Source organism: Saimiri boliviensis, chromosome 14 (genome assembly GCF_048565385.1).
Source record: "Saimiri boliviensis isolate mSaiBol1 chromosome 14, mSaiBol1.pri, whole genome shotgun sequence".
In the NCBI taxonomy this organism is placed as follows: domain Eukaryota; kingdom Metazoa; phylum Chordata; class Mammalia; order Primates; family Cebidae; genus Saimiri; species Saimiri boliviensis.
The window spans coordinates 1,268,302-1,296,284 of record NC_133462.1 but is presented as its reverse complement, the minus strand read 5'-3'; the positions used below and the strand labels follow the sequence as shown (position 1 = coordinate 1,296,284).

Genomic DNA, 27,983 nt, shown 5'->3' with positions numbered 1-27,983 from the left:
CCACTGGGCATTGCCCATGAGTCAGGAAAAACCCAAACACAGGGACTTCCACCACTATTCAGTTCTTCCATTACTGTTAGAAAAACAGCATACAATTCGGCCCACCCAGCTGATCTGTTTTTACCTTCTTTGATCAAAGTAGCAGTCTTCCAAACAGGATGTTGTACATTCACTTTGAAACTAATGTCTTCTCCTTCTGCTATCAGTCCTAGAAAAAAGAAAGAAAGAAAGAAATGTGTGTAAATCAAGTAGCTCTTTCTTGGTCAGTTGAAAGCTATTCATAGTACACTGTCCAAGTGTCAGTAGAATCCAGCAGCATCTCACACAGTTCCAGAGTACGTTCGGAGGTAAAGACGGTTCCTTCTTTTGTTTCTCAACTACCACCATCCTGTAGAAACCATTTTCGTTTTATTATGGACCATTTCTTGGCACTGCCATCCCCATTTCAGCATTTCTCTGACATCACCCAAAACCACGTATTTCAGGTTTTGAGATCATTTTATGTCCTTCATTCATAGGGGTAGGTTCAATTAATGTCCAATAACAAGGTTGTAAATGCCCCTGAAATGGAAATTCTCTAGACCAAAATCTCAGTAGTTGTTGCTGGGAGGCTTGCCTAGGCCTTTGCCATAAGCCCCAGTAAATACTCCAAAAAAGGCTTTTAAATGAAGAATTTGTCCCTACCAGCACTATTTCCACTATGCACTGTGTGGGCTTGAGGAATCTTACTGGCTCCTATTTAGCATGTCCAATTAACATTGTTTAAAGAGCAGATTTATGTACTTCCTGTTTTATGGCACTAGTCAGATACAATGTTCATTTCCATGGTAAGATCCGTAAGAGACACAACCACTTCACAGGAAATGTTTCAAATATACCAATTTTCCTAATCCAGTCAGCCTTTACATTTTATGTTCTAGTTCCAGGAACTTCTATTCTTCTCCCCAAGACCATTTTACCCTCTGTTGTGCACAAGGCTTTGGGTCCCTAGCCAAAGGTTGAGCCAAAGGACCCGGCTATTTTGTCAATCTTTATCTTGATTAATCTATGTAACTATTGCTTCAGGCAACTTCAGATGAGATTTCTCATGGTAATCTCTGCCTTCCAGCTTTTAAAATTTTTCCAAATTGTAGAAAATACAGCAAACCGGGTTGAGGCCCTTTACTGTTGAGGGTCAGCAAGGGCTTCCTTTGGCCAACCCAGCCTTCAACAGTGTTCTGTTAAGATCTTTGTTTTCACCTTATCAATATCCATTTTATTCATTCCGTTTCTTGTTTTTATTTATTTATTTATTTTTAGATAGGGTCTTGCTCTATCACCCAGGCTGGAATGCAGTAGTGTAATTATAGCTCGCTACAGCTTTGAACTCCTGAGCTCAAGTGATCCTCCCGCCTCAGCTTCCTAAGTAGCTGGAACCACAGGTATATGCTACCACACCCAGCTAATTTTTATTTATTTTGTACAGCCAAGGTCTCATTGTGTTGCTCAGCCTGATCTTTAACTCCTGGACTCAAGAAATCCTCCTACCTTGACCTCCCAGAGTGCTGGCATTATAGGCATGAGCCACCGTGCCTGTCCATTCCATTTCTTTCTTTCTTTCTTTTTCTTTTTTTTTTTTTTTGAGACGGAGTTTCGCTCTTGTTACCCAGGGTGGAGTGCAATAGCATGATCTCGGCTCACCGTAACCTCCGCCTCCTGGGTTCAGGCAATTCTCCTGCCTCAGCCTCCTGAGTAGCCGGGATTACAGGCATGTGCCACCATGCCCAGCTGATTTTTTGTATTTTTAGTAGAGACGGGGTTTCACCATGTTGACCAGGTTGGTCTCTATCTCTTGACCTCGTGATCCACCCGCCTCAGCCTCCCAAAGTGTTGGGATTACAGGCGTGAGCCACTGCGCCCGGCCTTCCATTTCTTAACAACTAAATATTTTCACCCTGCTGAGATGAGTCCCATGACTTTCCCCTTTGTTTTCCCTCATAGTTTCAACCCATCAATGTTCTCTGTATTCACCTTATTTCTTAATAACCATTTAAAAACTTCCACCCTCCTGGGATGAATCCTTTCCCTCTGTCTTTTGCCTTTCCCCATTCTCTTGTTAATTAACCTGATGTTTTTATTAGGATCTGAAAGATCAAGAGAGGAAGCTGAAGTAGCAAATTTGATAAGGCTTCTCAAACTGTTGTCTGATTCTGCAGAAAAAAACATCACATGGGGTGCCCATGTAGATGGGGCCTCCTTAACCACAGCATTTAGCATGATCTAGGTAATGATAATATTTAAAAAATAAATATCTCGGTAATCATAAGCCACTCCCACAAAGCTAGCACATAAAGTATATCAGCTGCCTCATCTGGGACGTTGATTCAGAGGCTCAGGAAGCTCAGGGCATTGATGAGGCATTGATTCAGGCTCAGGGAGCTGAGGCCAAATCCACATGGACGAGTACTCCAAAGGGCCGCCCTGCGTGAGCGAAGAAGCCTCCTCCCGCTCATGTGCAGGGTCGAGGCGTTCGTTCGAGGAGGTTCTGTGAAAGACAGGAGCCACCTAGGTATCGCGCTCTGCGCAGGTGTTCCAGAAGGCCACGTGACGGCCTCACTGCTTGCCGCACCTGCTCAGACCTGAGCCCCTTGACTGATCCCAGATGCGGGAGGCAGGGCCGAGATGTCCCAGGAGCAGAGGTGCTGGGCAACTCCACCCCGGGGGCGTCACCTCGGGAGCCACGGAGGAAAGCGACTCTGCTTCCCTGAGACTGTTTCGCAGAGGGCCCCACTTGGCATTTATAGATGGAGTTAGACCCTTTCTCAGGGTACACCGGTATTATAGTACCTTTTATCTAGTCCACCAGGCTGGCTGTTCCCTCAGGAATTACATATACCCATCTACTATTGTTCAATAGGGAGCTGCGGGTCCTGCATCAATCCAAGCAGGCTCTCCACTCTGCAGCATTGAAGACTAGATACTGCCGGCCAGGCATGGTGGCTCCTGCCTGTAATCCTAGCACTTTGGGAAGTCCAGGTGGGCGGATCACTTGAGATCAGGAGCTCAAAACCAGCCTGGCCAACATGGTGAAACACTATCTCTACTAAAAACACAAAAAAATTAGTCGTGCATGATAGCGTGTGCCTGTAATCCCAGCTACTCAGGAGGCTGAGGCAGGAGAATCGCTTGAACCTAGGAGGTGGAGGCTGCAGTGAGCCGAGATCGTGCCACTGCACTGTAGCCTGGGCAACATAGGGAGATTCTGTCTCAAAAAACTAAACAAAAGAAAACTACATACTGTCCCCAAATTAGTTACTCTCTGACTACATTCTTGGTAACCTCGCCTAGCACTAAAGTCTGTCCCAGCACTCTCTTTTACTTTCTTTTTGGGTTACAGATAATAATAACCAAGGAATTGAATATTTCACTTTAGTTTTTAAATTTAAAAATACATTTTAAATTATCTTTTAAAAAAATAAGACCAGGTGGGAGTGCAGTGGCTATTCACAGGTGTGATCCTAACTACTGAGCGGCATGGGAGTTTTTATGTGCTCCATTTCTAACCCGGGCCAGTTCACTCCTATTTAGGCAACGTGGTGATCCCCTACTTCCCGGAGGTCACCATATTGACGCTGAACTTAGTGTGGACACCAGATCCGCATACTCCTGGACTTAAGCCATCCTCCTGCCTCAGCCTCCTGAGTAGCTAGGATTACAGGTGCACCACCACACCCGGATAATTTTTTATTTTTTTGTGGAGAGGGGATCTGGCTGTGCTGCCCAAGAGATCCTTCCATCTAAGCCTCCCAGTGTTTGGATTACAGGCGTGAGCCACCGCGCCGGGCCTGACATTTTCTTTTCTTTACATTCTCTAGCTGTGTAACTTGCAACTCTTTAGCTCTGTGTCTGCAGAGGAACTGAACATTCTGTTAACAACAGAGCATGGCCAGATGAGACTGGTCCAGCGGTTATACCTGCACCTTCGAGGAGGCCATTATGAGTATCCTACAGGCCAAGTCTCAGGGTGCCCCCAGAAGCCCGTACCTGCTGCTGTAAGGCAGAGCATGGACTTCCCCTGGGGGGACTAAATCCCATCTTTGGGCTCCAGAAGCCTCGTTCCTACCACGTGGGGCGCCCTGGGAACCCGCCTGCTTCCCTGTTGTCCTGAGGGCGGTTGGAGATGGTCCCAGCCGGTGTGGGAGGCTAAGTAGGAGACTTCCTCGATGGGGATCAAGGCTCATCTGGACCTAGTTTTCAGCCGAAGGGCGGTGGAGGGGCTGTCGGAAAACGCAGGAGCGGCTCCCAGGCCCCCCGCCCCCGCCCCCAGGAGGGGACTCAGGGAAGCAGAGGCGCTTTCCTCCGCCGCTCCGGGGCCTCCCCAGCCGGCCCGACCCCAGACCTCCCGCGGGGTGGAGCCGCCCAGGATCTCTGCCCCTGGGACATCTCGGCCCCGCCTTCTGCAGCTGGGGACAGTCGGGGGCTCAGGTCTGAGCAGGTGCGGCAAGGGGCCAGGCCGCCACGTGGCCTTCCGGAACACCAGGCAGAGCGCGACACCTAGGTGGCTGCTGCCCTTCACGGAACCGCCTCGGCCCGCACGGCCTGAACGCCTCGACCCTGCACGTGAGGAGGAGGAGGAGGCGTCCTCGCTCCCGCAGGGCGGCCCTGTGGAGTACGCGTCCGTGTGCATCGGGCCTCGGCTCCCTGAGCCTGAATCAACGCCTCTCATCACCTGGGCGCTCAGCCGCGACGGGACCACAGAAATCGACCAGCAGCCCCATTAAGGAACAACAAAGCCCAGCCCTCTCCTGGACGGTGGCGACGCCATTTCCCAGCGCCTCCAGCGCGGCCGCTCGGCCTTTGTTCCGGGTCACTCTGGGCCGCAGCTTCCTTCCCTGCCCCCTGGGTACCAGGGACGACTACATTACCCACAAGGCTCTGTCTCCAGCTGCAGGGATGCTCAGCCAATCAGCGCTGAGAAAAGGGTCGTTTCCGCTTTTAGGCCACTGGGTCTGGGCGGGACTTCCGGTATCGCTTAAGTGGCGGTCGTTTTAGCAGCCCTTGAGTGAATGCAGACCTTGAGAGCTTTGGGAGCGCTTTGTTTGGCGAGAAAGCCCGAAGGCGCGAGGGGAGGGGTCCTTCCGCTGAACAGTGGCGGCTCTAAGGGGCAGCGGCGGCGGGTTGACGGTTTTGCCCAGGACCCCTCACCGGTCGCTCGCGGGTCCCGCCCCCGCTCTGCCCACAGGCTCCGATGGCAGCGGCCGCGCTGAGGGCCCCGACTCAGGTGAGCGCCGCCTCCACTGGGCCTCACCCTCCTTCATCCCCATTCAAATTCTAAGGCCCAGTAAGGGGTGCCTTCTTGAGTCGCTGCGGTCGAGATCCCTGTGTCCAGTACAGTGGGGACTCGTGGGTGGGGTCCCAATTTCCAGACCTTGGGTGATTAGGCATGGAAGAGGGTGACAGGGGCCGGCGTTTTGTTAGAGATTGAGTCAAGACCGTTGATACCTGGAGTGCCAAAGTGGGGAGTTTTCCCTGAATTCTTAGGATGCTAGGAGCCGTGGAGGGTTGTGTACAGAAGAGGCATATGGTCTGAGTTAGGTGTTTCGAAGTTTTCCAGAAGCCGCATGGAGTTAGACTAGAAAAGAACGGAATAATACGGAGGCATAGGAAGGTTGAGTTCTTGTGCAAGGTCCCACAGTCGCTAGGAGCAGGGACTGCAACGCTGAGGTTCAGAAACAATGCAGACATCCTCAGTCCACAGGGCTCTGGCCTGGACAGGAATACAAGGGAGCCTGAATCAGTAGAGCCCTGCTCTGGTCACCTGCCTCTCATGATCTTTGGCTTTCCACAGGTTACCGTGACTCCAGACACACATATGGACCTCACAAAGGTGAGTGGAGGGTGTCCCAGGCCCTCACTGGTCCTGACCCCATCCTGGGGTTTTTTTCATGGATTTTTTTTTTTTTTTTTTTTTTGCCGCTTAACCACTTTTTTGACTTAAGGACGCTTTACAAACCCCAAGCTTGACTTCCCGATTCTAGACTGACGGTTACTTAGAGAAGTTTTTATTGGTGGCAGACAGTGGAATGAGATGTAAAAGGTTGTCCCGGCTACTTACAATAATGTGTAAGGTCGGCAGTGAAGCTGAGCTGGTTGAGGGAAACCCAACTCTCTTTTCTTTCTCACAGGAACTGAGAGCATCAGGGCAGGATTCAGGCCTGGAATGGCTCTGAGAAACTGGGTGTTTTTTCTGGAGATGATGGGAGCAATGGGCAGTTTAGAGAAGAGGAGGGAGGTTATCTGACACTGGTCTTATCAGGTTCACTGTTAATGAAGCATAGAGAATACTCTGTGGGTGTGAGGGAGGCAATAGAAAGACCAGGGAGGAGGCTACTGCAGTGGCCAAGGTGAGTTTTGAAGTGATCATGGGAAGGTTGTAGGAAAGAGGATGATCTGGTGTATTAGTCTGTTTTCACACTGCTGATAAACACAAGTCTCTAGGAAGTTCCAGACTTTCCCACATTTTCCTGTCTTCTTCTGAGCCTTCCAAACTGTTCCAACCTCTGCCTACTACCTAGTTCCAAAATCGCTTTCACGTTTTCTGGTATCTTTACAGCAGAGCCCCACTACTCATATCGATTTTCTATATTAGTGCGTTTTCATGCTGCTGAGAAAGATGTGCTCAAGACTAGGTAATTTATAAGGAAAAAGAGGTTTAATAGACTCACGGTTCCACGTGGCCGGGGAGGCCTCACAATCATGGCAGAGGACAAAAGGCATGTCTTGCATGGCAGCAGACAAGAGAGAACTTGTTCAGGGGAACTCCCCCTTATAAAACAATCAGTTCTCGTGAGACTTATTTACTATCATGAGAACCATGGGAAAGACCTACCCCTATGATTCAATTACCTCCCACTAGGTTCCTCCCGTGATGTAGGAACTGTGGGAGCTACAATTCAATATGAGATTTGGGTGGGGACATAGCCAGATCATATCATCTGACAAGTGATCGAGGCTTCCAAAGCATTAGGGACAAAAGACAGACATGGAGACAAAGAAATAATTGGTAGAAGATAACACTGAGGCCAGGTATAGTGGACTGTGTCCCTGCAAACTTCATATGCTTAAACCCTAATTCCAGTGTGATGGTATTTGCAGGTTGGGCCTTTGGGGGTAATTAGGTCATGAGGGTGGAGCCCTAATGAATCGGATTAGTGAGTACTCTTAAACTAAGAGGCTAGAGAACTACCCGGTGCTCTTTCCACCATGTGAGGATACAAGTGGTCAGCAGTCTGCAACCTGGAAAGAGTCACCACCAGAACCTGGCCATGCTGGCACTCTAACCTCAGGCATCTACCTGCAGATCTGTGAGAAATAAATTTCTGTTACTGATAAGCCACCCAGTTTATGATATTATGCTAGCAGCCCAAACTGACTATAACACTAGGACTAGTGCTTATTCACATGGTAAAAACTCACCAGGAATTTGTTGTGACCCTTGGCGTGTCTGGGGAGGGTGTCAGTCAAGCAGTTGGATAAGTTTAGGAGTACAAGTGTTCATCTGTATGAGTCATTAGGTTGGGGGTAGAGAGCCTGTGCCACTGAGGCCACTGATTTTGAATGAGGGTTAAGTGGTGAGAGGAAGTTCATGATTGAAGAGGGGACATCAAGTGCAGCACAAGTGGAGGGCAGCCGTCACTGTCTGGCATCAGGTGATTCTTGGTGGCTGAGGTTGAAGCAAGGAACAGAGTCAGGAAGATAGGCCTTCCAAGCAGGATAGAGGCTGTTTATGACAGTAGAAACCATCAGATATCTGCGTAGCTGTCTCAATTTGCCAGGCAGAGGGGTGAACGTGGCTGTGGGAGTGAGACTGAGCGAGTATGGTTCAAAGAATGATGTACACATGGAGAGGGAGTGTGAACTGAAGGACCCAAGGCCCTGGCATTGAGGACTTAAGGGTGAAAGGTGAACTCACATTTCATTGTATTTAGGAGGCACCATCTGAAAGACTCTTGGGGAACTGCCTGACAAGAAGGGATGCAACCCTACATACTGGGCCCAAAGTTTAGATGTGGTACATCCTGCTCACCTCCTGGTTGATGCTGTAGAAGGACACAGTGATTATTGGGACCATGAGGAGAGAGTGGGCATCTGTGTCACCAGGGCTTGTATTTCCTGTAAGGTGGGGATGAATGAGCGGGTGGATGAACTTGATTGTGGAGGTGTTGATTGTGGAGTGACCTGTCCCCATCATGACAGGGCTGTGTGACCTTTGAGGACATCGCCATTTACTTCTCACAGGAAGAGTGGGGACTTCTTGATGAGGCTCAGAGACTCCTGTACCTTGAAGTGATGCTGGAGAACTTTGCCCTTGTAGCCTCACTGGGTAAGGCCCTCACACCAACTCCAGTTTCCTGATCTGTCTATGCTCTTTTGCTGACTTCCCCACTTTCTTGGGATATGTGCAATGGGTGCCAGCACTGTACACTGTCTGAGCAGCCCTAACACTTGCTGCCTAGTGGTCTGGGAAGCAGGTGTTCTGCAGTCAGCCAAATGAATCTTCATTGCCTGCCCTCTTCTTGGCTGGGTGACTGTGTTCAGATCCATGACACCTTGTGTCCCAAGTTCCCCACACCCCCATCTGCTAGCTGATATTTTCTTGTGGCTACCTGTGTCATGATTATAGTCATTGTCATGGTCTATACTTACGGGGACAGTGGGCTCTTCTTACTGCTTCTAGTTTTTTTGTTTTTTAATATTAACTTTCTTTCCCTTTCTGAGTCCTGATCACTCACATGTTCTGTGTTTCTGGTAGGACTTGGCTTCATGAAGGTCCCACATATCTAGACAACTGAGGGTATGCAGAGAAACCTGGTTGCTTTATAGGGTGAACATGGTCTCAGAGAAGGCCTGGGCTTGTTGAGTGGCAACTGGTAGGGGTCACAATATCCAGGCCGTTTTCAGATCATATAAAGAGGCTGTCCTGTCTTCACCACTGTTTGGGTGCACATGCCACTAGCCAAACCACATTTATGTATTTTCTTCCCTGTACTTTACACTTTTCTATCTTCTTATTTTCATCTATGACTTCTAGTACCTGGCTACCTTTACCTTTCTGGTCTTCATGCATTATCTACTCCTTTGCACTGCTCCCTCAATGTTATCCAACATTGATGCATATATAATGTCTCATGAAGTATGCATATATGACCACATGAAGATATGTGACCATATCACTTGCTACTCAGTTTCAATTGGATTTCCCTGGGCTTGGGCATAATCAACCTTCTGTACATCATGCAGGTGTTACCAGCAGACAAAGTCCTCCTCAAGACTGTGTGGTGAGTTTTGGGAATTTGAAGGCTACTCAAAGATAACTTTTGAGGCCATTGGTAGAGGAATGGTTTGAAGACTATGCCATTCCCTGTCCTCCATCCCATCCATATGTCCTTTATTTGGTGAGGGCTCCCTCATTCTGTGATCATTAGTGATCCAGTATTGCAAAGCAACCTCTTCCTCAACCTGCCCCCAGCTCCATTATCCTCAAAACAAACCTAATGAATCATTCCTTTGGTATGTGTATAATGGAGCTTCCTGTTCTTAGCATAGTCAATATATATTTCATCTGCTTTTAGGTTGTGGCCATGGAACAGAGGATAAAAAGATACCTTCTGAGCAGAATGTTTCTATAGGAGTGTCACAGTCAAAGGCAGGTTCATCCACACAGAAGACTCAACCCTGTGAGATGTGTGTCCTAGTCCTGAAAGATATTTTGCATCTAGCTGATCTCCCTGGGCAGAAACCATACTTGGTTGGAGAATGTGCAAACCATTGTGAGCACCAGAAGCATCACAGTGCAAAGAAATCCTTCAAGAGGAATATGGACAGAGCCTCATGTGTGAAACGATGCCTATTCCGTATGTCATTGAAGCCCTTTTGCAAATTGGAAGTTGGGAAGGACCTACCAGCCATGTTGGGACTTCTGAGGTCCCTGGTCTTTCCTGGAGGCAGGAAACCCAACACAGTTACTGAATATGAGGAGGACATTGACAGTCAAGAAAGTCATTACAAGTCAGGTGAATGTGGGAAGAATTCCAGCCACAAACACACACCTGTTCACCATCCAAGAGTTTACACAGGAAAAAAGCTTTATGAGTGTAGCAAATGTGGGAAAGCCTTCCGTGGCAAGTACTCACTTGTTCAGCACCAGAGAGTCCATACTGGAGAAAGGCCTTGGGAGTGCAGTGAATGTGGAAAATTCTTTAGCCAAACCTCCCACCTGAATGACCATCGGAGAATCCACACTGGAGAAAGGCCTTATGAGTGCAGTGAATGTGGGAAATTATTTAGACAAAACTCCAGCCTTGTTGACCACCAGAAAATACACACTGGAGCAAGGCCTTATGAGTGTAGCCAATGTGGGAAATCTTTTAGCCAAAAAGCCACCCTTGTTAAACACCAAAGAGTTCACACTGGAGAAAGGCCTTATAAGTGTAGTGAATGTGGGAATTCCTTTAGTCAAAGTGCCATTCTTAATCAACACCGAAGAATTCACACTGGAGCAAAGCCTTATGAGTGTGGCCAGTGTGGGAAATCCTTTAGTCAAAAAGCTACCCTCATTAAACACCAGAGAGTTCACACTGGAGAGAGGCCTTATAAGTGTGAATGTGGGAAATCCTTTAGTCAAAGCTCCATTCTTATTCAACACCGGAGAATTCATACTGGAGCAAGGCCTTATGAGTGTGGCCAGTGTGGAAAGTCCTTTAGCCAAAAGTCTGGTCTCATTCAACACCAAGTGGTTCACACTGGAGAAAGGCCTTATGAGTGTGACAAATGTGGGAATTCCTTTAGCCAATGCTCCAGCCTCATTCATCACCAAAAATGTCATAACACATAGAGGCCCCATGAATGCAGCAAATGTGGAAGCACCTTTAACGCAAGATCTATCATCATTAACTCCTGAAAGTCCACACTTCAGTAGAGCCTTAGGCCTACAAGGAATGTTCTGTCTCTGTGGTATTGTAGCAGTAGAGAGCCTTTGAGAGGGAGCCATCTGCCTGAAATTGAATCTCATTCTTCCTTGTTTCTCTGGTAGAAACCATCTCCCCTCTACCACCTTGCACTGTGGGGATTGGTCACCCTGATGTGCTAAAGCAAGGCTGACATCTATGTATTCTCTTAGTCTTTGGAGAAAATCTTGAGTAATCTGAGCCTTTAGAGAAAATTCATTCTCTTTCCTGACTGATCACAGCATACATGTGACCCAGTCTTGGTCAGGTGGGCCCAGCCATGGTTCTGCTGGACACTTAAGTGCAAGGATTCCCTTCATGGAAATTCTTGGTCTCACATGACATTTGGTCATTCTTCTAGCCTCCAAGTCACCACCTGGTGAATGGCTGCCTCACAGTGCTCCAGTTTGAACACTAATAAAGGCCTTATATTTGAATCTACCTGTAGTCTTGGGGTTTTGTTTACTGTGGGGTGGCTGGGAAGCAGACTTAACTCTATATGACAGAATGGACAGCTTTTGTGGGCCTCTGCAGGAAAAGTAAGATGACGGAGTAATTCTCGTTCTTGTTTTGGTCATATTTGCTTTGCTACCTAAAATCTAGAAACAATGCAAGATTTTGGTTATTCTAATTTGTGGCCTGGATCCCTATTCTTTCTGTGGGACTAGAGGTCATCCCAAGGAGAGGCCAGCTGTTTTGACAAGTGCCTGTGTTTCAGGGAATAGGACAGTTTTATTCCATTGTTTCCAGAGGATGTCCTATGATGTGCATATATGCTGTTGAGAAACTTTTGATGAGGTTTTATAAGGAGACATGCCCTGACAGCAAACATTTCATAGGCTGATGTCGCTCAGAAGACAATGGGAGTCACGAGTGCACTGCAGTTGCTACAAAAATACTGGGTATGGTGGAGCCTGCAACAAACTAGTTGGAATGTGCCTCTTGTAACATTGCATTTAGAAATCTTCCCATGACTGTGGCTTTGAGCAGTCATAGGACCTAGAAATCTGTGTATGTCCAATAATTGAGGTTATTGTCACGAAAAATAATTAAGGTTTTTAAAATATATATATATTTTTATTCTTGTTGGCTTTCTGGGTGTTCACCTCAAGTTCATTGCTGTAGAGGCAGAAAAAGGAGGATAAAGATAATAGAAGTCCTACAGGCCAAGGATGTATTAATAGCTCTTGTGATTTCTATCAGTGTTGCTGTTGTCTCAAATTGCCACAGCCTTCATTGCTTGCCAGTATTTCCTGCACTGAGGGATGCATGGTAGCCCTTCCCCAGGCCTGAAGAGAGAGTGCAGTCAACATGAGATTGACAGGCATTCTGGTTTCTGAAAGATGGAAGATCAGGTATTTTATTTGAAACATGCTTTACAAACTTTCTTGATGTATAAGTGACCTGCCATAGTTTATATATTGTATATTTTGAAGAGTTTGTCATATAAGCCTATGAAACCATCATAATCATGATCATGAACATATTCATGATTCACTTCATGCTGTTTTACAGTCTCTGCCTGCACTTTCCAGGCCTTCGAGAGTCTAGTCTACTTTCCTTGCGGGAGAATAGTGTGTGTTTTCTAGGATTTTACATGAATTGAATCATAAAATACTCCATTTTTACTGTTGCTTTTCATGATGCACAATTATTTTTAAGATTTATCCATATTATGTGAATACTTCATTTGTATTGCTGAGAAATAGTCACAGCAATATTGCTGAGAAATATCCACAGCAATATTGTGGATATGTCACAATTTGGATAAACAGTTGGATGCTTTACAGTTTGAAGCTGTTACAAATAATGCTACTATGAAAATAAGCATATAATTTTTTTTTTTTTTTTTTTTTTTTTTGGAGACGGAGTTTCACTCTTGTTCCCCAGGCTGGAGTGCAATGGCGCGATCTCGGCTCACCGCAACCTCCGCCTCCTGGGTTCAGGCAATTCTCCTGCCTCAGCCTCCTGAGTAGCTGGGATTACAGGCATGTGCCACCACGCCCAGCTACTTTTTTGTATTTTTAGTAGAGACGGGGTTTCACCATATTGACCAGGATGGTCTCGATCTCTCGACCTCGTGATCCACCCGCCTCGGCCTCCCAAAGTGCTGGGATTACAGGCTTGAGCCACCGTGCCCGGCCTAATTTTTTTTTTTTTTTACGATGGGTTCTTGCTCTGTCTCAAGGACAGAGTGCAGTGGTGCAATCTCGGCTCACTGCAAACTCCGCCTTCTGTGTTCAAGCGATTCTTCCGCCTCAGCCTCCCGAGTAGCTGGGACCACAGGCGTGTGCCACCATGCCTGGCTAATTTTTGTATTTTTAGTAGAGACAGTGTTTCACCATGGCCAGGATGGTCTAGATCTCTTGATCTCGGCCTCCCAAAGTGCTGGGATTACAGGTGTGAGCCACTGCGCCCAGCTGGCATATAATTCTTAATAGGCAGAAAGGCTTTATTCCTCCAGTGCCAGTAGTACAATATGTGAATGCTTCACTTTTATAGAAATGACCAGACTATAACCTAACTTTACCATTTGCATTCCCATCTACAGTATGTGAGCCTTCCTGTTTCTCTCTTTTTTTTTTTTTTTTTTTTTTTTTAAGATGGGGTTTCACCATGATGGCCAGGCTGGACTTGAACTCCTAACCTCAGGTGATCCACCCACCTCGGCCTCCCAAAGTGCTAGGATTACAGGCCTGAGCCTTCCTGTTTCTCTACATTCTTGCCAATACTTGGTTTGGTTAGTCTTTTTAACTTCAGTTGTTTTAATAGTTATATAATAGCATCTCTCTGTAATTTTATTGCATTTTTCTGGTATTTTATGATATTGAACATTTTTCTTGCGTCTAGTTGCCACCTGTATACCCTCTTTGGAAAAATGTTTATTAATGTCTTTTGCTTATTTTTAAATGGATGTTGGTGATATTTCATTTTTCATTAATAAATAGACATGTGTAACAAAGACTTATGTTGGAACGTCACTCAGTATTCAGTAATGTGATGCACTTCTTTGCTAAATGATAAAAATTGCTTTGAAATACTGGGAAAATATTTTCTCAAAATTTTTTGGTATGTTCACAGCATAACAACCACAGACAATATATACTTGAAACACTACCTTCATTGACAAATTCTACATCAATTTCTTAGGTCTAACCATTCAACAAAACAAGCCCTGGCTTTTAATATTTGTAAATTTCCTTGGTAAAATAATCCCTTCATGGCCAATTACAAGTTGTCCAAGTAATGTCACCAAACATGAATTGAGAAGAAGTGGATAGCATCACACCATTGTATTCTATTTTCACCGTGCTGATATAATAGCTACGATGACCTCAAGAACAATTATGTAGGAACATACAGCATATGGTGTGGCAAGACTGATGCCATCTTGAAGTGAAACTGTTACCATGACTATGTTCTGAAGCAGTAGCATAGGTATCACTTAATAAAAATGCTTATCTCCCCCAGTGCTCACAAGTCTTGGCAAGAAAGTCTGAAGACATGAGCAGCTGCACATTTTACCCTAAAAACTCCAGGCCAGGCATGGTGGCTCACATCTGTAATCCCAGCACTTTGGGAGGCTGAGGTGGGAATACCACAAGTTCAGGAGATGGAGACCATCCTGGCCAACATGGTGAAACCCCGTCTCTAGTGAAAATATAAAAATTAGCTGGACGTGGTGGCGGTCCAGGTACTTGGGAGTCTGGGGTAGGAGAATCACTTGAACCTGGGAGGCAGAGATTGCAGTGAGCCAAAATCGCACCACTACATTCCAGCCTGGCGACAAATCGAGACTCCATCTAAAAAAAAAAAAAAAAAAGTATTCATGAATGAAAAGATCAACTTTTTAATAATACAAACCCTCAGACTGTCCAAAGATTTCAACACAGTTTAATTTAATTTTTAACTCATTTGGATTCTATTTTCTCTCATTCAATTTTCTCTGAGATTTTAGCTTTTTTTTTTTTAACCCTTTACTATGGTTTTCCCAGAGGCATTACTTCCACTATTTCTTAATAGCCACATAATTATTAATAGTTGTGAATGTTTAATGTTTTGTGTCAACTCACCTGCATTAATGGGTACCCAAATAGTTGGGAAAACCTTATGACAGGATGTGTCTGTGAGAATGTTCATGGAAGATACTGGCATTTGAGCCTGCAGAAGATGTAAAGGAGATCTGGCCTCATCAGTGTTAGAGGGCAACATCTTTTTTTTTTTTTTTTTTTTTTTTTTTTTGAGACGGAGTTTCGCTCTTGTTACCCAGGCTGGAGTGCAATGGCACGATCTCGGCTCACCGCAACCTCCACCTCCTGGGTTTAGGCAATTCTCCTGCCTCAGCCTCCTGAGTAGCTGGGATCACAGGCACGCGCCACCATGCCCAGCTAATTTTTTGTATTTTTAGTAGAGACGGGGTTTCACCATGTTGACCAGGATGGTCTCGATCTCTTGACCTCGTGATCCACCCGCCTCGGCCTCCCAAAGTGCTGGGATTACAGGCTTGAGCCACCGCGCCCGGCCAGAGGGCAACATCTAATGCATTGAGAGCCCAGATACAACAAAAAAGCAGAGAAAGAGCAAGTTTCTGCTCTTGACCTGGGTCATCCACCTTCTCCTGTTTTCCAACATTAAAGTTCTCAGGTCTTGGGCCTTTGGACTCGAACCTACAAGAGTGACCCTCACCCAGTCGTCAGGCCTTCAGTCTCAAACAGAATTTCTTTTTTTTTTTTTTGAGACGGAGTTTCACTCTTGTTACCCAGGCTGGAGTGCAATGGCGCGATCTCGGCTCACCGCAACCTCCGCCTCCTGGGCTCAGGCAATTCTCCTGCCTCAGCCTCCTGAGTAGCTGAGATTACAGGCACGTGCCACCATGCCCAGCTAGTTTTTTGTATTTTTAGTAGAGATGGGGTTTCACCATGTTGACCAGGATGGTCTCGATCTCTCTACCTCGTGATCCACCCGCCTCGGCCTCCCAAGGTGCTGGGATTACAGGCTTGAGCCACCGCGCCCGGCCAAACTGAGAATTTCATCATAGGCTTCCTTGGTTTTCAGGCCTTCAGATGCAGACTGAATGATAACACCTACCTTCATGTTTAACCAGACTGCAAAACGCATATCCTGGGACTTCTTAGCCTTCATAACTGGATGAGCCAATTCCCATAATCAATCTCCTCTTGAACATCTATGTACCCTTCTGGTTCTGTGTTTCTGTGGAGACTCCTGACTAGTACAATAGCTTTCAGTAATTTTCATTTCACAGCTGTTTTTCTGAGATAACTCCCCATGCAGGCACTGCCCCTGCAGTAGCAGTATCAATGATCAAAATTTCCCATCAAAGAGATGAGAGCTAGGTGTCCCAAACCTTTATTCTGGCATTCTGATGTCCCCTTTGCAGAAGTGCTCTGACTCTGAGCACTAGAGAGACTGCTCTACTTTAAAATGACGTATGCGGCCGAGCGCAGTGGCTCACGCCTGTAATTCCAGCACTTTGGGAGACAGAGGCGGGGAGGATCACAAGATCAAGAGATTGAGAACATTCTGGCCAATATGGTGAAACCCTGTCTCTACTAAAAATACAAAAATAAGCTGGGCGTGGTGGTGTGTGTCTGTAGTCCCTCCCAGCTACTCAGGTGGCTGAAGCAGGAGAATCGCTTCAACCCGGGAGGCGGAGATTGCAGTAAGCAGAGATTGCGCCATTGCACTCCAGCCTGGTCAACAGAGTGAGACTCCATCACAAACAAACAACATATGCTAAGTGGCTCTTTTTACAAGTTGCTACAATCCTAAAAGAAGCATATCTAGGAATATGGAGGAAGAAATATTACTTGAATAAAACACTGTTCCTTACAGAGTTAGACACACTCACTAATTACACAGGCATGAGAAGCATTTTCTGTTGAGAACCAGAGACACAATTCCACTTTTGTCCTCCTGCTTTGGTGCCATCTAACGGATGTTTCATCGTTCCTGTCATGGCTCTTTGTGAACCCTGTATCTCTTCTTCCTCACTGAGTATAATGAAACTCACAAAGCTGGCTCTAACGTTCTACTCTACATAAATGTGAGGAGAAATAAAGTAATGTTTACTAGGTTCTCGCCAAGTCTCAGAATGACTGTGACTACGTAGGCGACTAGTTGTACACAATACTCCAAAAATTTATTTTTTTAACTTTATTTATTTATTTATTTATTTGAGACAAAAAACTCTTGTTACCCAGGCTGGAGTGCAATGGCACGATCTCGGCTGACCGCAACCTCCGCCTCCTGAGGCAATTCTCCTGCCTCAGCCTCCTGAGTAGCTGGGATTACAGGCACGCGCCACCATGCCCAGCTAATTTTTTGTATTTTTAGTAGAGACGGGCTTTCACCATGTTGACCAGGATGGTCTCGATCTCTTGACCTCGTGATCCACCCGCCTCGGCCTCCCAAAGTGCTGGGATTACAGGCTTGAGCCACCGCGCCCGGCCATCCAAAAATTTCTGTATGGTACCTTAAAAAAACAGCGAAGCTTCTCCCTAGTTCTAGGAGGCTGGAGAAACCACCTCTCTCTCAGGCTTCTCCTCCATTCTTCTCCACAGCACGTGGCCTTTTCTCCCTGAGGTCCTGCAGAAGGGCGACCTCTGCCAGCCCGGGAAGCGTTGAGAACTACAATACCCAGAGGTCTGTGCGCCAGGCGTGTCGCATGGAGCCAATGAGGCCCAGGGAAGGGACGTTTCCGCTCTGCCCAATTTGCCGGGCGGGACTTCCGGCGTCCGCCCAGTGGCGGGCACTTTGCCTTGCGTCAGTTCCGTCCGCGGGCGCCGGGTCTGGATCGCCGTGCTGAGAAGGCGCGGAGAGAGTCGTTTTCCTAGCTGCGCGGTGGGGCCTGACCGTCGCTGGCGGTGGTGACGGCTTTGCTCGCGTCTCCGCCCGGATCGTCCACTGCTCCCGGCCCGTTCCGCCCAGAGTCCGATGGCTTCGGCGCTGAGGGTCCCAACGCAGGTGAGCGCTGCGTCCTCCCGGCCTCCTCCGCCCTCCCCAGCCGAAACTGAGCGGCGCTTGAAGAGTTTTCTGCAGCCCGGGCCGCACTGTCCGGCACAGAGACGCGCCGGTGCTGGGCCTCGTTTCTGGCAGTGTGGCGGGTAGCGGGAGCGTGAGACGGGCCGGGGGCCGCGCGGGCGACGGCTCGGAGCTCCGCCTGAGCCGGGAGACTCGGGAGACCCAGGCCGGTTTCGCGTGTGCGGGGAGCAGAGGGTGGGACAGCGCCACGCTGCATTGGCCCCTCTGACTTTGACCAGCACCCTCAGGGCCACAGCTCTGTGTGGACAGAAGAGGGACACGGCCCCAGTCACGCTTCTAAAAGTTTCACGAAAGCTGTTCAGGGGGCCGGGCGCAGTGGCTCACGCCTGTAATCTCAGCACTTTGGGAGGCCGAGGCGGGTGGATCACGAGGTCAAGAGATCGAGACCATCCTGGTCAACATGGTGAAACCCCGTCTCTACTAAAAATACAAAAAACTAGCTGGGCATGGTGGTGCGTGCCTGTAATCCCAGCTACTCAGGAGGCTGAGGCAGGAGAATTGCCTGAACCCAGGAGGCGGAGGTTGTGGTGAGCCGAGATCGCGCCATTGCACTCCAGCCTGGGTAACAAGAGCGAAACTCCGTCTCAAAAAAAAAGGTGTTCAGGGGAGCGCTCTGGAAGGACAATGATGATAGGTGTAGGAGAACTTAGTCCTTTCACAAGGTCACATAGCTGGTAAAAGTACCAAGGAGTGACACCCAGATAGAAAGCAGTCGTCCCAAAACACCTGACTCTAGTGTTGCACGGGGGAACCAGAAGCCCATGGAGCCACACTGTGGTCACCTGCCTCTCAGAATATCTCTTGTCCCACAGATTACCACAAGTACTTATAGGTCTGTAAGAAGCACTTACAGATCCTACTGTAAGGCGGGTTGCCTCGCTGGGAGCCGGATGGACAACACCCACCCCTCTCCATGTCTCCTAACAGCCTTATCATTCCGGACGCCTTACTCAGCATCTGGCTTCTCCATGCGGGCTCCCCTCACCCACTTCTGCATTCTGCTTCCAGATCTATATCCAGCACTAGACTGTGAATTTGAACCCGCCAAAATTTAAAAAAAATCCCGCCATGTCTTACCCAGTGGCAGTTTGCTCCATACGTCCTTAGCCAGCCCACCCCCAATAAGTCCCACCTCCCCACCTATAGTGGCTTTCCCCGTCTGGGCCCTGTCTCCCTGCAACTAATGAAATTGCCTATGCTTTGTTTCCCCAATAGCCAATCAATCGCCTCTAACCCCTATGAAAACCCCCTGCCCCGAGAAGTTAAGCGCGACTTCTCTGGCCCCATTCTGGACCATAGAACCTCGCGCGGGAGCTGAATAAATTGGATTTTCATTTTCGTATACTGTCCTCGGTTTCCTCATTTCGACTGGGCAATATACCTTACACCTGCAAGGGTGAATAAAGGAAATCCAGAACCTCACTGATTCCAGCAATGAGATCTCTGGAACTTTGGTGATCTGGGATCCTGTATTTACCACTTTTCCAGACTTTGAACCTAGGGACTCTGAACAGATCCTATGTCCAGGGTGGGCGTTATATGAGGTGGTGCCTGTTGCTGGCATATAATAGGATGAATGTAGAAGTTTGTCCCAGAGATAAGTACAGGTGTTTGGAGCTGCCTGGAGGTGAGGCTGAGCTGGTTCAGAAAGACTCAAGTCTTGTTTCCTTCTCATGGGAACAGAGAGCAGGGATAGAGGAGTTAGAAACTAAATGGCTGTCTCAGATGTGTTCACCGTGGAGTTGATGGCAGCAATGAAGGTTTGGAGCAGAAGAGGGAGGTGATCTTCCCCAGGCCTCGTGAGACTCCTGTAGCTGAGCACAGACAATAGACTGAGTTTAAGGAAGGTGGTAGCAATACCGGAGAGGGAAGAGGATACTACTGCAATAGTCCAAGTGAGTGTAGATGATGTGGGCCAGAGAAGAGTGTGGCCACAGTGTGGCAGAAATGGTTGAATTTTGGCTTGTAGGTCAGCTCTTGATTTTCTGGTATTGGGACTAAGAGAGAAGAAGGGGTGACTCTTGCCTTTTCCAAATTAAAAAAAGAAAGGATGAGTCAAGGCTTTTTGGGTTTAGCAGCTGGTGTGCCAAATAGATAGTAAGATTATTTTTCACTCAGATATCTGGAATGTGTTTCATCCATGTTAAAAATATGAGATGTTTTAGAGAATAAATAAGTAGCTGTATCAAGTGGCTGGGTGGACACACAGGTCTTGAACTCTGAGAAGGGGTGCAGGATAGAGACATACAAAGAGTGGCGGATACTATTGAACTAGGATGGAGCCCTGTGTCTGTATTAGGCCTTTGCATTACTATAAAGAAATACCTGAGGCTGGGTAGTTTATAAAGAAACAAGGTTTATTACAGCTTATAGTTCTGCAGGCTGTACAGGAAGGTTGATGAGCTGAGGTCGATGAAAGGAATAGACACAAGTAGGTCTAGTGCTAGTGTCCATTTCTGGTGAGGGCCTCAGGAAGCTTCCAGTCATTGCAGAAGGCAAAAAGGGCGCAAGCGAAACAGGACGGAGGCACAAGTCTCTTTTTACCAACCAGGTCTTATATGAATTTATTACTGTGGGGAGGACACTGTGTCATTCATGAGGGATCCATCTCCGTGACCCAGATAACCTCTCACTAGGCCCTACTTGCAACTTTTGGGATTACATTTCCATGTGAGATTTTTTTTTTTTGAGACGGAGTTTCGCTCTTATTACCCAGGCTGGAGTGCAATGGCACGATCTTGGCTCACCGCAACCTCTGCCTCCTGGGTTCAGGCAATTCTTCTGTCTCAGCCTCCTGAGTTGCTGAGATTACAGGCACGAGCCACCATGCCCAGCTAATTTTTTGTATTTTTAGTAGAGACGGGGTTTCACCTTGTTGACCAAGATGGTCTCGATCTCTTGACCTTGTGATCTACCCGCCTCGGCCTCCCAAAGTGCTGGGATTACAGGCTTGAGCCACCGCGCCTGGCCCTCCATGTGAGATTTGAAGGGGACAAACATCCATTCTTAGACTCATTCTTTTCTGTCTGACACACATTTTTGGTATAACTTCTCATGCCATAATGAACCTGCATTTTCTCACCATTTCTCTTTTTTCAGGTTTGTTGGTGTGGAGCAGAAGATAAGGAGGCACCTTCTGCAGAGAGCATTTCTGAAGAAGAACTGTCAGAGGGCAGGACTCCAAAGGCAGATCCATCCACCCATAAGAGTCACCCCTGTGAGATTTGTACCCCAGTCCTGAGACATTTTACACCAAAGAGTTCACACTGGAGACAGGCCTTATGAGTGCAGTGACTGTGGGAAAGTTTTTAGCCAAAGCTCTGGCCTCCTTAGACACAGACGAGCTCACACTAGAACAAAGCCTTATGAGTGCAATGTATGTGGGAAATCTTTTACCTGAAAAACCCATCTCATTTGACACCAGACTGTTCACACCAGTGAAAGGCCTTATAAGTGTAATGAATGTGGGAAATCTTATAGCCAAAGCTCAGCATAGGAGAGTTCACTCTGGAGAAGGGCCTTATGAGTGCAGTGAATGTGGGAAATCTTTTACCCGCAAAAATCACCTAATTCAACACAAGACAGTTCACAATGGAGAAAGGACTTACGAATGCCATGAATGTGGAAAATACTTTAGCCAAAGCTCTGGCCTCTTAAGACACAAAAGAGCTCATGTGCAGTGAATGTGGGAAATTATTTTGTCACTTTTTTTGTTTGTTTCTGAGACAGGAGTTTCGCTTTTGTCACCCAGGCTGGAGTGCAATGGCACGATCTCCGCTCACTGCAACCTCCTGGGTTGAAGTGATTCCCCTGCCTCAGCCTCCCAGGTAGCTGAGATTACAGGCGCCTGCTGCCATGCCCAGCTAATTTTTTTTTTTTTTTAGACGGAGTTTCACTCTTGTTACCCAGGCTGGAGTGCAATGGCGCGATCTCGGCTCACCACAACCTCCACCTCCTGGGTTCAGGCAATTCTCCTGCCTCAACCTCCTGAGTAGCTGGGATTACAGGCACGCGCTACCATGCCCAGCTAATTTTTTGGATTTTTAGTAGAGACGGGGTCTTACCGGTTGACCAGGATGGTCTCAATGTCTTGACCACATGATCCACCCGCCTTGGCCTCCCAAAGTGCTGGGACTACAGGCGTGAGCCACCACGCCCAGCCCATAATTTTTGGGTTTTTTTTAGTAGAAATGGGGTTTCACCATGTTGGTCATCAAATGAATAGATAAAGAAAATGTAGTATATATACACAATAGGATACTATTTGGCCACAAAAAAAAAAGTATGAAATCATATCACTTGCAGCAACATGAATGGAACTGGAAGTAATTAAGCCCGGCACAGAAAGACAAATATCACATACTCTCACTCATATGTGGGTACTAATAACATAGATCACTTGGAGATAGGAAGTGGAATGACAGATACCAAAGACTGGGAAGGCCATGTTAAGGAGGACGGGAGAGGATGAAGAGAGGATAGTTAATGAGTATAAACATACAGTTATATTAAAAGAATAAGTTTTAATATTTCATAGCAGAGACAGTAACTATAATTAACAACAATGTGTTGTTTGTTTTTGAAAGAGTCTTGCTCTGTTGACAGGCTGGAGTTCAGTGGCATCATCTCAGCCCACTGCAACCTCTGCCCCCTGGGTTCAAGCAATTTTCCTACGTCAGCCTCCTGAGTAGATGGGTGGACAAGCACACCACCATGCCCAGCTGATTTTTGTAGTTTTAATAGAGATAGAATTTCACCATGTTGGCAAGGATGGTTGATCTTCTGACCTTATGATCTACCCATCTTGGCTTCACAAAGTGCTGAGGTTACAGGCATCCATCCTGTATTTCTTTAAAAAACTAGGAGACCTGAAATATACCCAACACATAGAAATAATAAATATTTGGGAGATGGATATTCTAAATTGCTTGACTTGATTATTATACATCCTGTGCATGTAACAAAATTTCACATGTACCCCATAAAGTATGTAAAAATATAATGTATAAAAAATATTTTTACAATTTTAAAAAATGACGACTTTTTTTGGATAATTATTCTGTTCTTAATAAGAGATAGTAAAAGGTTTTCTTTAAAAAATTTTTTTTTTTTGAGACGGAGTTTCGCTCTAGTTACCCAGGCTGGAGTGCAATGGCGCGATCTCGGCTCACCACAACCTCCGCCTCCTGGGTTCAGGCAATTCTCCTGCCTCAGCCTCCTGAGTAGCTGGGATTACAGGCACGCGCCACCACGCCCAGCTAATTTTTTGTATTTTTAGTAGAGACGGGGTTTCACCATGTTGACCAGGATGGTCTCGATCTCTTGACCTCGTGATCCACCCGCCTCGGCCTCCCAAAGTGCTGGGATTACAGGCGCCACCGCGCCCGGCCTCTTTTAAAATTTTTAAGTAATATACCTAGAAAACAAAGATTCTGCACCTTACCAGAATAATTTTGTTTTATGTTAACCTTAATTATGTCATTGGTATTTAAGAAAATGACATGTCTCACTTTAAAAATAGCTCAAATTGGCCAGGCATGATGGCTCACACCTGTAATCCTAGCACTTTGGGAGTCTGAGGCGGGCAGATCATGAGGTCAAGAGATCGAGACCATCCTGGCCAACATGGTGAAAGCCCGTCTCTACTGAAAATACAAAAATTAGCTGGGTGTGGTGGCACACACCTGAAGTCCCAGCTACTTGGGAGGCTGAGGCAGGAGAATCGCTTGAACCAGGGAGTCAGAGGTTGCAGTGAGCCTCAATCACACCACTACACTCCAGCCTGGTGACAGAACAAGACTCTGTCTCAAAAAAAAAAAAAAAAAAAAGCTAAATTTGTTTTGTTTTGTTTTTACATTTTTGATAATTTTGCCTTCCCAAAATCAATATCTAAATAAAAATCTCGTTCTCAAACTGACCCTGAGATTTCCCAAAGCACCTCTGGAAAATCTAAAAAGATTTATTGATTCACCTTGTAAAAAGGAAAATGTTAAGCAAAAAGTTTCGATTATTTCTTCTCCATGTTGAATTGTATAGGAACTGTTGTGAAATAACTGATGCTTAACCTCTCCTAGGTTATACTGGTATAATAAATGTTGTTAATATAAATATTTCAGAAATTAGATGAAATTCTTAGAAAGTTTTCAGTGTCCTTGTTGTCCATGATCAATGTTGGTATAATGTTGTGTCATAAATCTAGTTATTTAAAAAATATTGTATGTCAAAGAAATAACCAAATTTTCCTGTCAAATGAACTCTCATCAGATCTTTCACTTCAGTCATTTAAAGCCTTTATCATTCATAGATAATTATCGTTTGACCCTGATGCTTTCCTAAACGTACTTGCAGTCAGCTACAGGCCAAAATGTTTCATGATGGCATACCACTAACCTGAGTAAGGATTTCCAGAATTCTAGTGGATAATCTGAGCACCTAATGGATTCATGAAATGACTAACACAAGATCAATTCTAACAAAAATGAATTACATGGATGTAATGATCTGACCAAATATAATTATGGTGTTTGTTTGGAACATTAGTGGTTCTATTTTCCACATATAAGTAAACTCTTTCCATTCTCTTCAGTTATTTATACTCATGATATTGGTAGATTATACTTTTCTAAACAGAAATGAAACATTTAATTTTCCTTCTTGCCTGATCCCTCCAAAATTTGGAATATATATTTTTTGAGACAGGGTCTTGCTCTGTCACCCAGGCTGCAGTGCAGTGGCGCAGTCTTGGCTCACTGCAACCTCTGCCTCCCTTGTTCAAACAATTTTCCTGCCTCAGCCTCCAGGTAGCTGGGATTACAGGAACATGCCACCACACCCAGCTAATTTTTGCATTTTTAGTACAGACAGTTTTCACAATGTTGGCCAGGCTGGTCTCAAACTCCTGACCTCAGGTGATCTGCCCGCCTCAGCCTCCCAAAGTGCTGGGATTACAGGTGTGAGCCAACGTGCCTAGTCTGAATATTCTTATTTTCACAGCAGGATGAACATTTGTATAAGTTGAAAAAGAATCTGTTCATGTGATAGGACATAATTGGAAACATGGGATATATTACCAAGGCTTGGACTAGAACATCATATTTGAAAATGATCACTGGTTTTAATGAACTAAGGTTGAGTTTATGGAGCCAATGCTTAGAAATGTCTCTTGGAAAACTGGCCTGGTACCTGGCTTATAGGGTTAGCAGACTTATAGGTAGGTTAGGAAGGGCATTTTCTGGCAGGCCCAGTGATGTGCTTTAGCTGTGTTCCCACCCATATCTCACCCTGAATTGTAGTAATCCCCACGTGTCAAGGGTGGGACCAGGTGGAGATAATTGAATCACAGGGGCGATTTCCCCCATACTGTATTGGTGTTATTGAGTGAATTACCACGAGATCTGGTGGTTTTATATGGCGCTTTCCCCTTTGCTCAACACTCATTTCTATCTCCTGCTGCCCTGTGAAGGGATGACTTGCTGTGATTGTACTTTTCCTGAGGCCTGTGTGGTCATTGGAATTGTGAGGCAATTAAGCCTCTTTCCATTATTAAAAAAGTGAACTATGAGTGGACTCAGAGTGACACTGGTTGTTCTATGTCCATTTGGTTTTGTGGCTTTGGGGAACAGATGTAAGAATGTATCTCTCAATATTTAGGGGATCCCTAGAGACTTCACAGGAAAGGGATGAGGGTCCTTTAAGAGGAGCGAAGCTACGCCCTGCCATCAGATTCTTAGGGCATAATTTCCCTGCACCTCTCGCAGTATCATTTAGCCTTCGCCCTGCGAGTAGTGGTGTTAGCAGTGGTCTCGGCCCAGTGCACATGGGAACTACATTGCCCAGAAGCCTCTGCGCCCCGCGGCGGCGGCCGTGTTACGGGCGTTTCCCAGCGGCCTGAAGGTCTCTGGGCGGGACTTCCGTCATCTTCCTCGCGGCAGACATGTTGTCAACTCTCCAGTGGAATCATCTGAGCAAAAGCTCGGGGTTGCTGAACGGTTCCCAGGTGACGGAAGCGGGAGGGTGCGGGAAGAGACCTTGTTCGCCCTGCCGAGTGTCTCGCCAGTGAGGACTCCCGCCTTCGCCCCCGGGGTCGCACCATCGCGGTCCCGGGGTTCCGCGACCTGGGTGTACCTCGCGACTTGGTGTCTACCAGCTGTGATGGCGGCGGCCGCGGTGTTGGGCCTGGCGCAGGTGGGTGCTGCGTTACCCAGACTTTGCCCTCCCGGAATCCTGAAGTCCTGAATGAGGAGCGCCTGCCTCAGTCCCTGCAGCGCAGATCCCAGTGTCAGGGCAGCGGGGCGCTGGTGGGTGGGGCCCGTTCCTAAAACCGGTGTGTAAGGTAGGAGCGAGCGTGAGGGGCAGAGGGGCCGGGCAGCCTGACCTTAGGCTCGGAGCGGGACTGAGCCCGGAGCAGTCGCGAGCGTGTGTGAGCGGTAGTCACGCCTGCAGTGTCGCGGGGAAAAGTTGTACCTTCATTGTGAGGACGATAGGAGCCATGGTGAGTTTATAAGGGTGGAGGGTCCTTTCACAAAAAAGTTGAAATTGTGTTAAAAGGCCGGTCGCGGTGGCTCAAGCCTGTAATCCCAGCACTTGGGAGGCCGAGGCGGGTGGATCACAAGGTCAAGAGATCGAGACCATCCTGGTCAACATGGTGAAACCCCGTCTCTACTAAAAATACAAAAAATTAGCTGGGCATGGTGGCGCGTGCCTGTAATCCCAGCTACTCAGGAGGCTGAGGCAGGAGAATTGCCTGAACCCAGGAGGCGGAGGTTGCGGAGAGCCGAGATCGCGCCATTGCACTCCAACTTGGGTAACAAGAGCGAAACTCTGTCTCAAAAAAAAAAAAAAAAAAAGAAATTGCATTAAAAAAAAAAAAATACAAGGGTGGAGGGAAGGAATCTGATAAGCATTTTAAAGTATTCCAGCGTTCGCTGAGGAGAAGACAGACTAGAGTGAGGTAGAAACGGTGAGGATAGAGGCAGGGAGACTTTTGAGGAGACCCCTGCAACAAACTCCAGGAGTGTTGCCTAATGGCTGGGCCCGAGCAGTGGCAGGAGGGGTTGGGGTGGGGAAGTCATAAGATTCTGGATGGACTTTTTTTTTTTTTTTTTTTTTTTTTTTTTGAGACCGAGTTTCGCTCTTGTTACCCAGGCTGGAGTGCAATGGCGCGATCTCTGCTCACTGCAACCTCCGCCTCCTGGGTTCAGGCAATTCTCCTGCCTCAGCCTCCTGAGTAGCTGGGATCTGCGCCATCATGCCCAGCTAATTTTTTGTATTTTTAGTAGAGACGGGGTTTCACCATGTTGACCAGGTTGGTCTCGATCTCTCGACCTTGTGATCCACCCGCCTCGGCCTCCCAAAGTGCTGGGATTACAGGCTTGAGCCACTGCGCCTGGCCTCTGTATGGATTTTTAAAGATGGAACCAACAGGGTTTCCTGCTGCATCAGATGTGGTCATGAGTATATGTAGGGAGGGAAGGACTCTCCAGGTTTTTTTTTTATTGCCGGTTTGTTTGCCTTCTTGAAGGTGTGAAAGAATGGAAATTGGTAAGTCAGATAAGGGAGCTCCCTTCAGGGGGATCAGCAATTGGATTTTGGACTTGGTGAGTCTCAGGTGTTTCTGCATTGGAGGTTCTCATGGGTAGCTGAACATGCAGGTCTGGAGTTCGAGAGAGAGAGAGTTGTGCTAGAGACGTACAATACATGAGGCATAAGGTCAAAGCCTGTAGATGACATTTAGAGGGTGGGATATTAAGGATGTTATTTTATGTGGTCTCTGAAGTGAGAGGTAGGGTTAGGGTGGCAAACCAGGGAAGAAGGTGTGGACACTTAAGATTCCTTCCAGAAAGGAGGGGTCCTGGCATGTGAAAGGATTCTTTATGGTGTCAGGAAGAGGAGAGGGCCATAGAGCATAAGTAGCGTGGCATGCACTGGAGACCAAGA

General features: G+C 46.8%; 2 protein-coding genes across 4 annotated transcripts in view; both read left to right on the top strand.

Moving 5' to 3' along the window:
• Positions 1–14,800, top strand: part of ZIK1 (zinc finger protein interacting with K protein 1) — a 93,873-nt gene extending 79,073 nt beyond the window's left edge. The window contains exons 1-4 of one of the 3 annotated variants that reach the window (XM_003944003.4): positions 4,486–5,260; positions 5,828–5,866; positions 8,236–8,362; positions 9,612–14,800. In XM_003944003.4, the coding sequence (XP_003944052.3) occupies positions 5,228–5,260; positions 5,828–5,866; positions 8,236–8,362; positions 9,612–10,873 (1,461 nt within the window). In that variant the 5' untranslated portion in view covers positions 4,486–5,227 and the 3' untranslated portion in view covers positions 10,874–14,800. Of the gene's footprint in view, positions 1–4,485; positions 5,261–5,827; positions 5,867–8,235; positions 8,363–9,611 lie in introns of those variants that run through there. The other 2 variants (XM_039466264.2, XM_074385832.1) reach the window with 2 other exon arrangements.
• LOC101048742 (uncharacterized) overlaps positions 1–27,983 on the top strand; it is a 264,023-nt gene that overhangs the window by 79,099 nt on the left and 156,941 nt on the right. The window contains 2 exon segments of the mRNA XM_074385820.1: positions 17,567–17,969; positions 21,147–21,264. Of these exon segments, the coding sequence (XP_074241921.1) occupies positions 17,940–17,969; positions 21,147–21,264 (148 nt within the window). The 5' untranslated portion in view covers positions 17,567–17,939.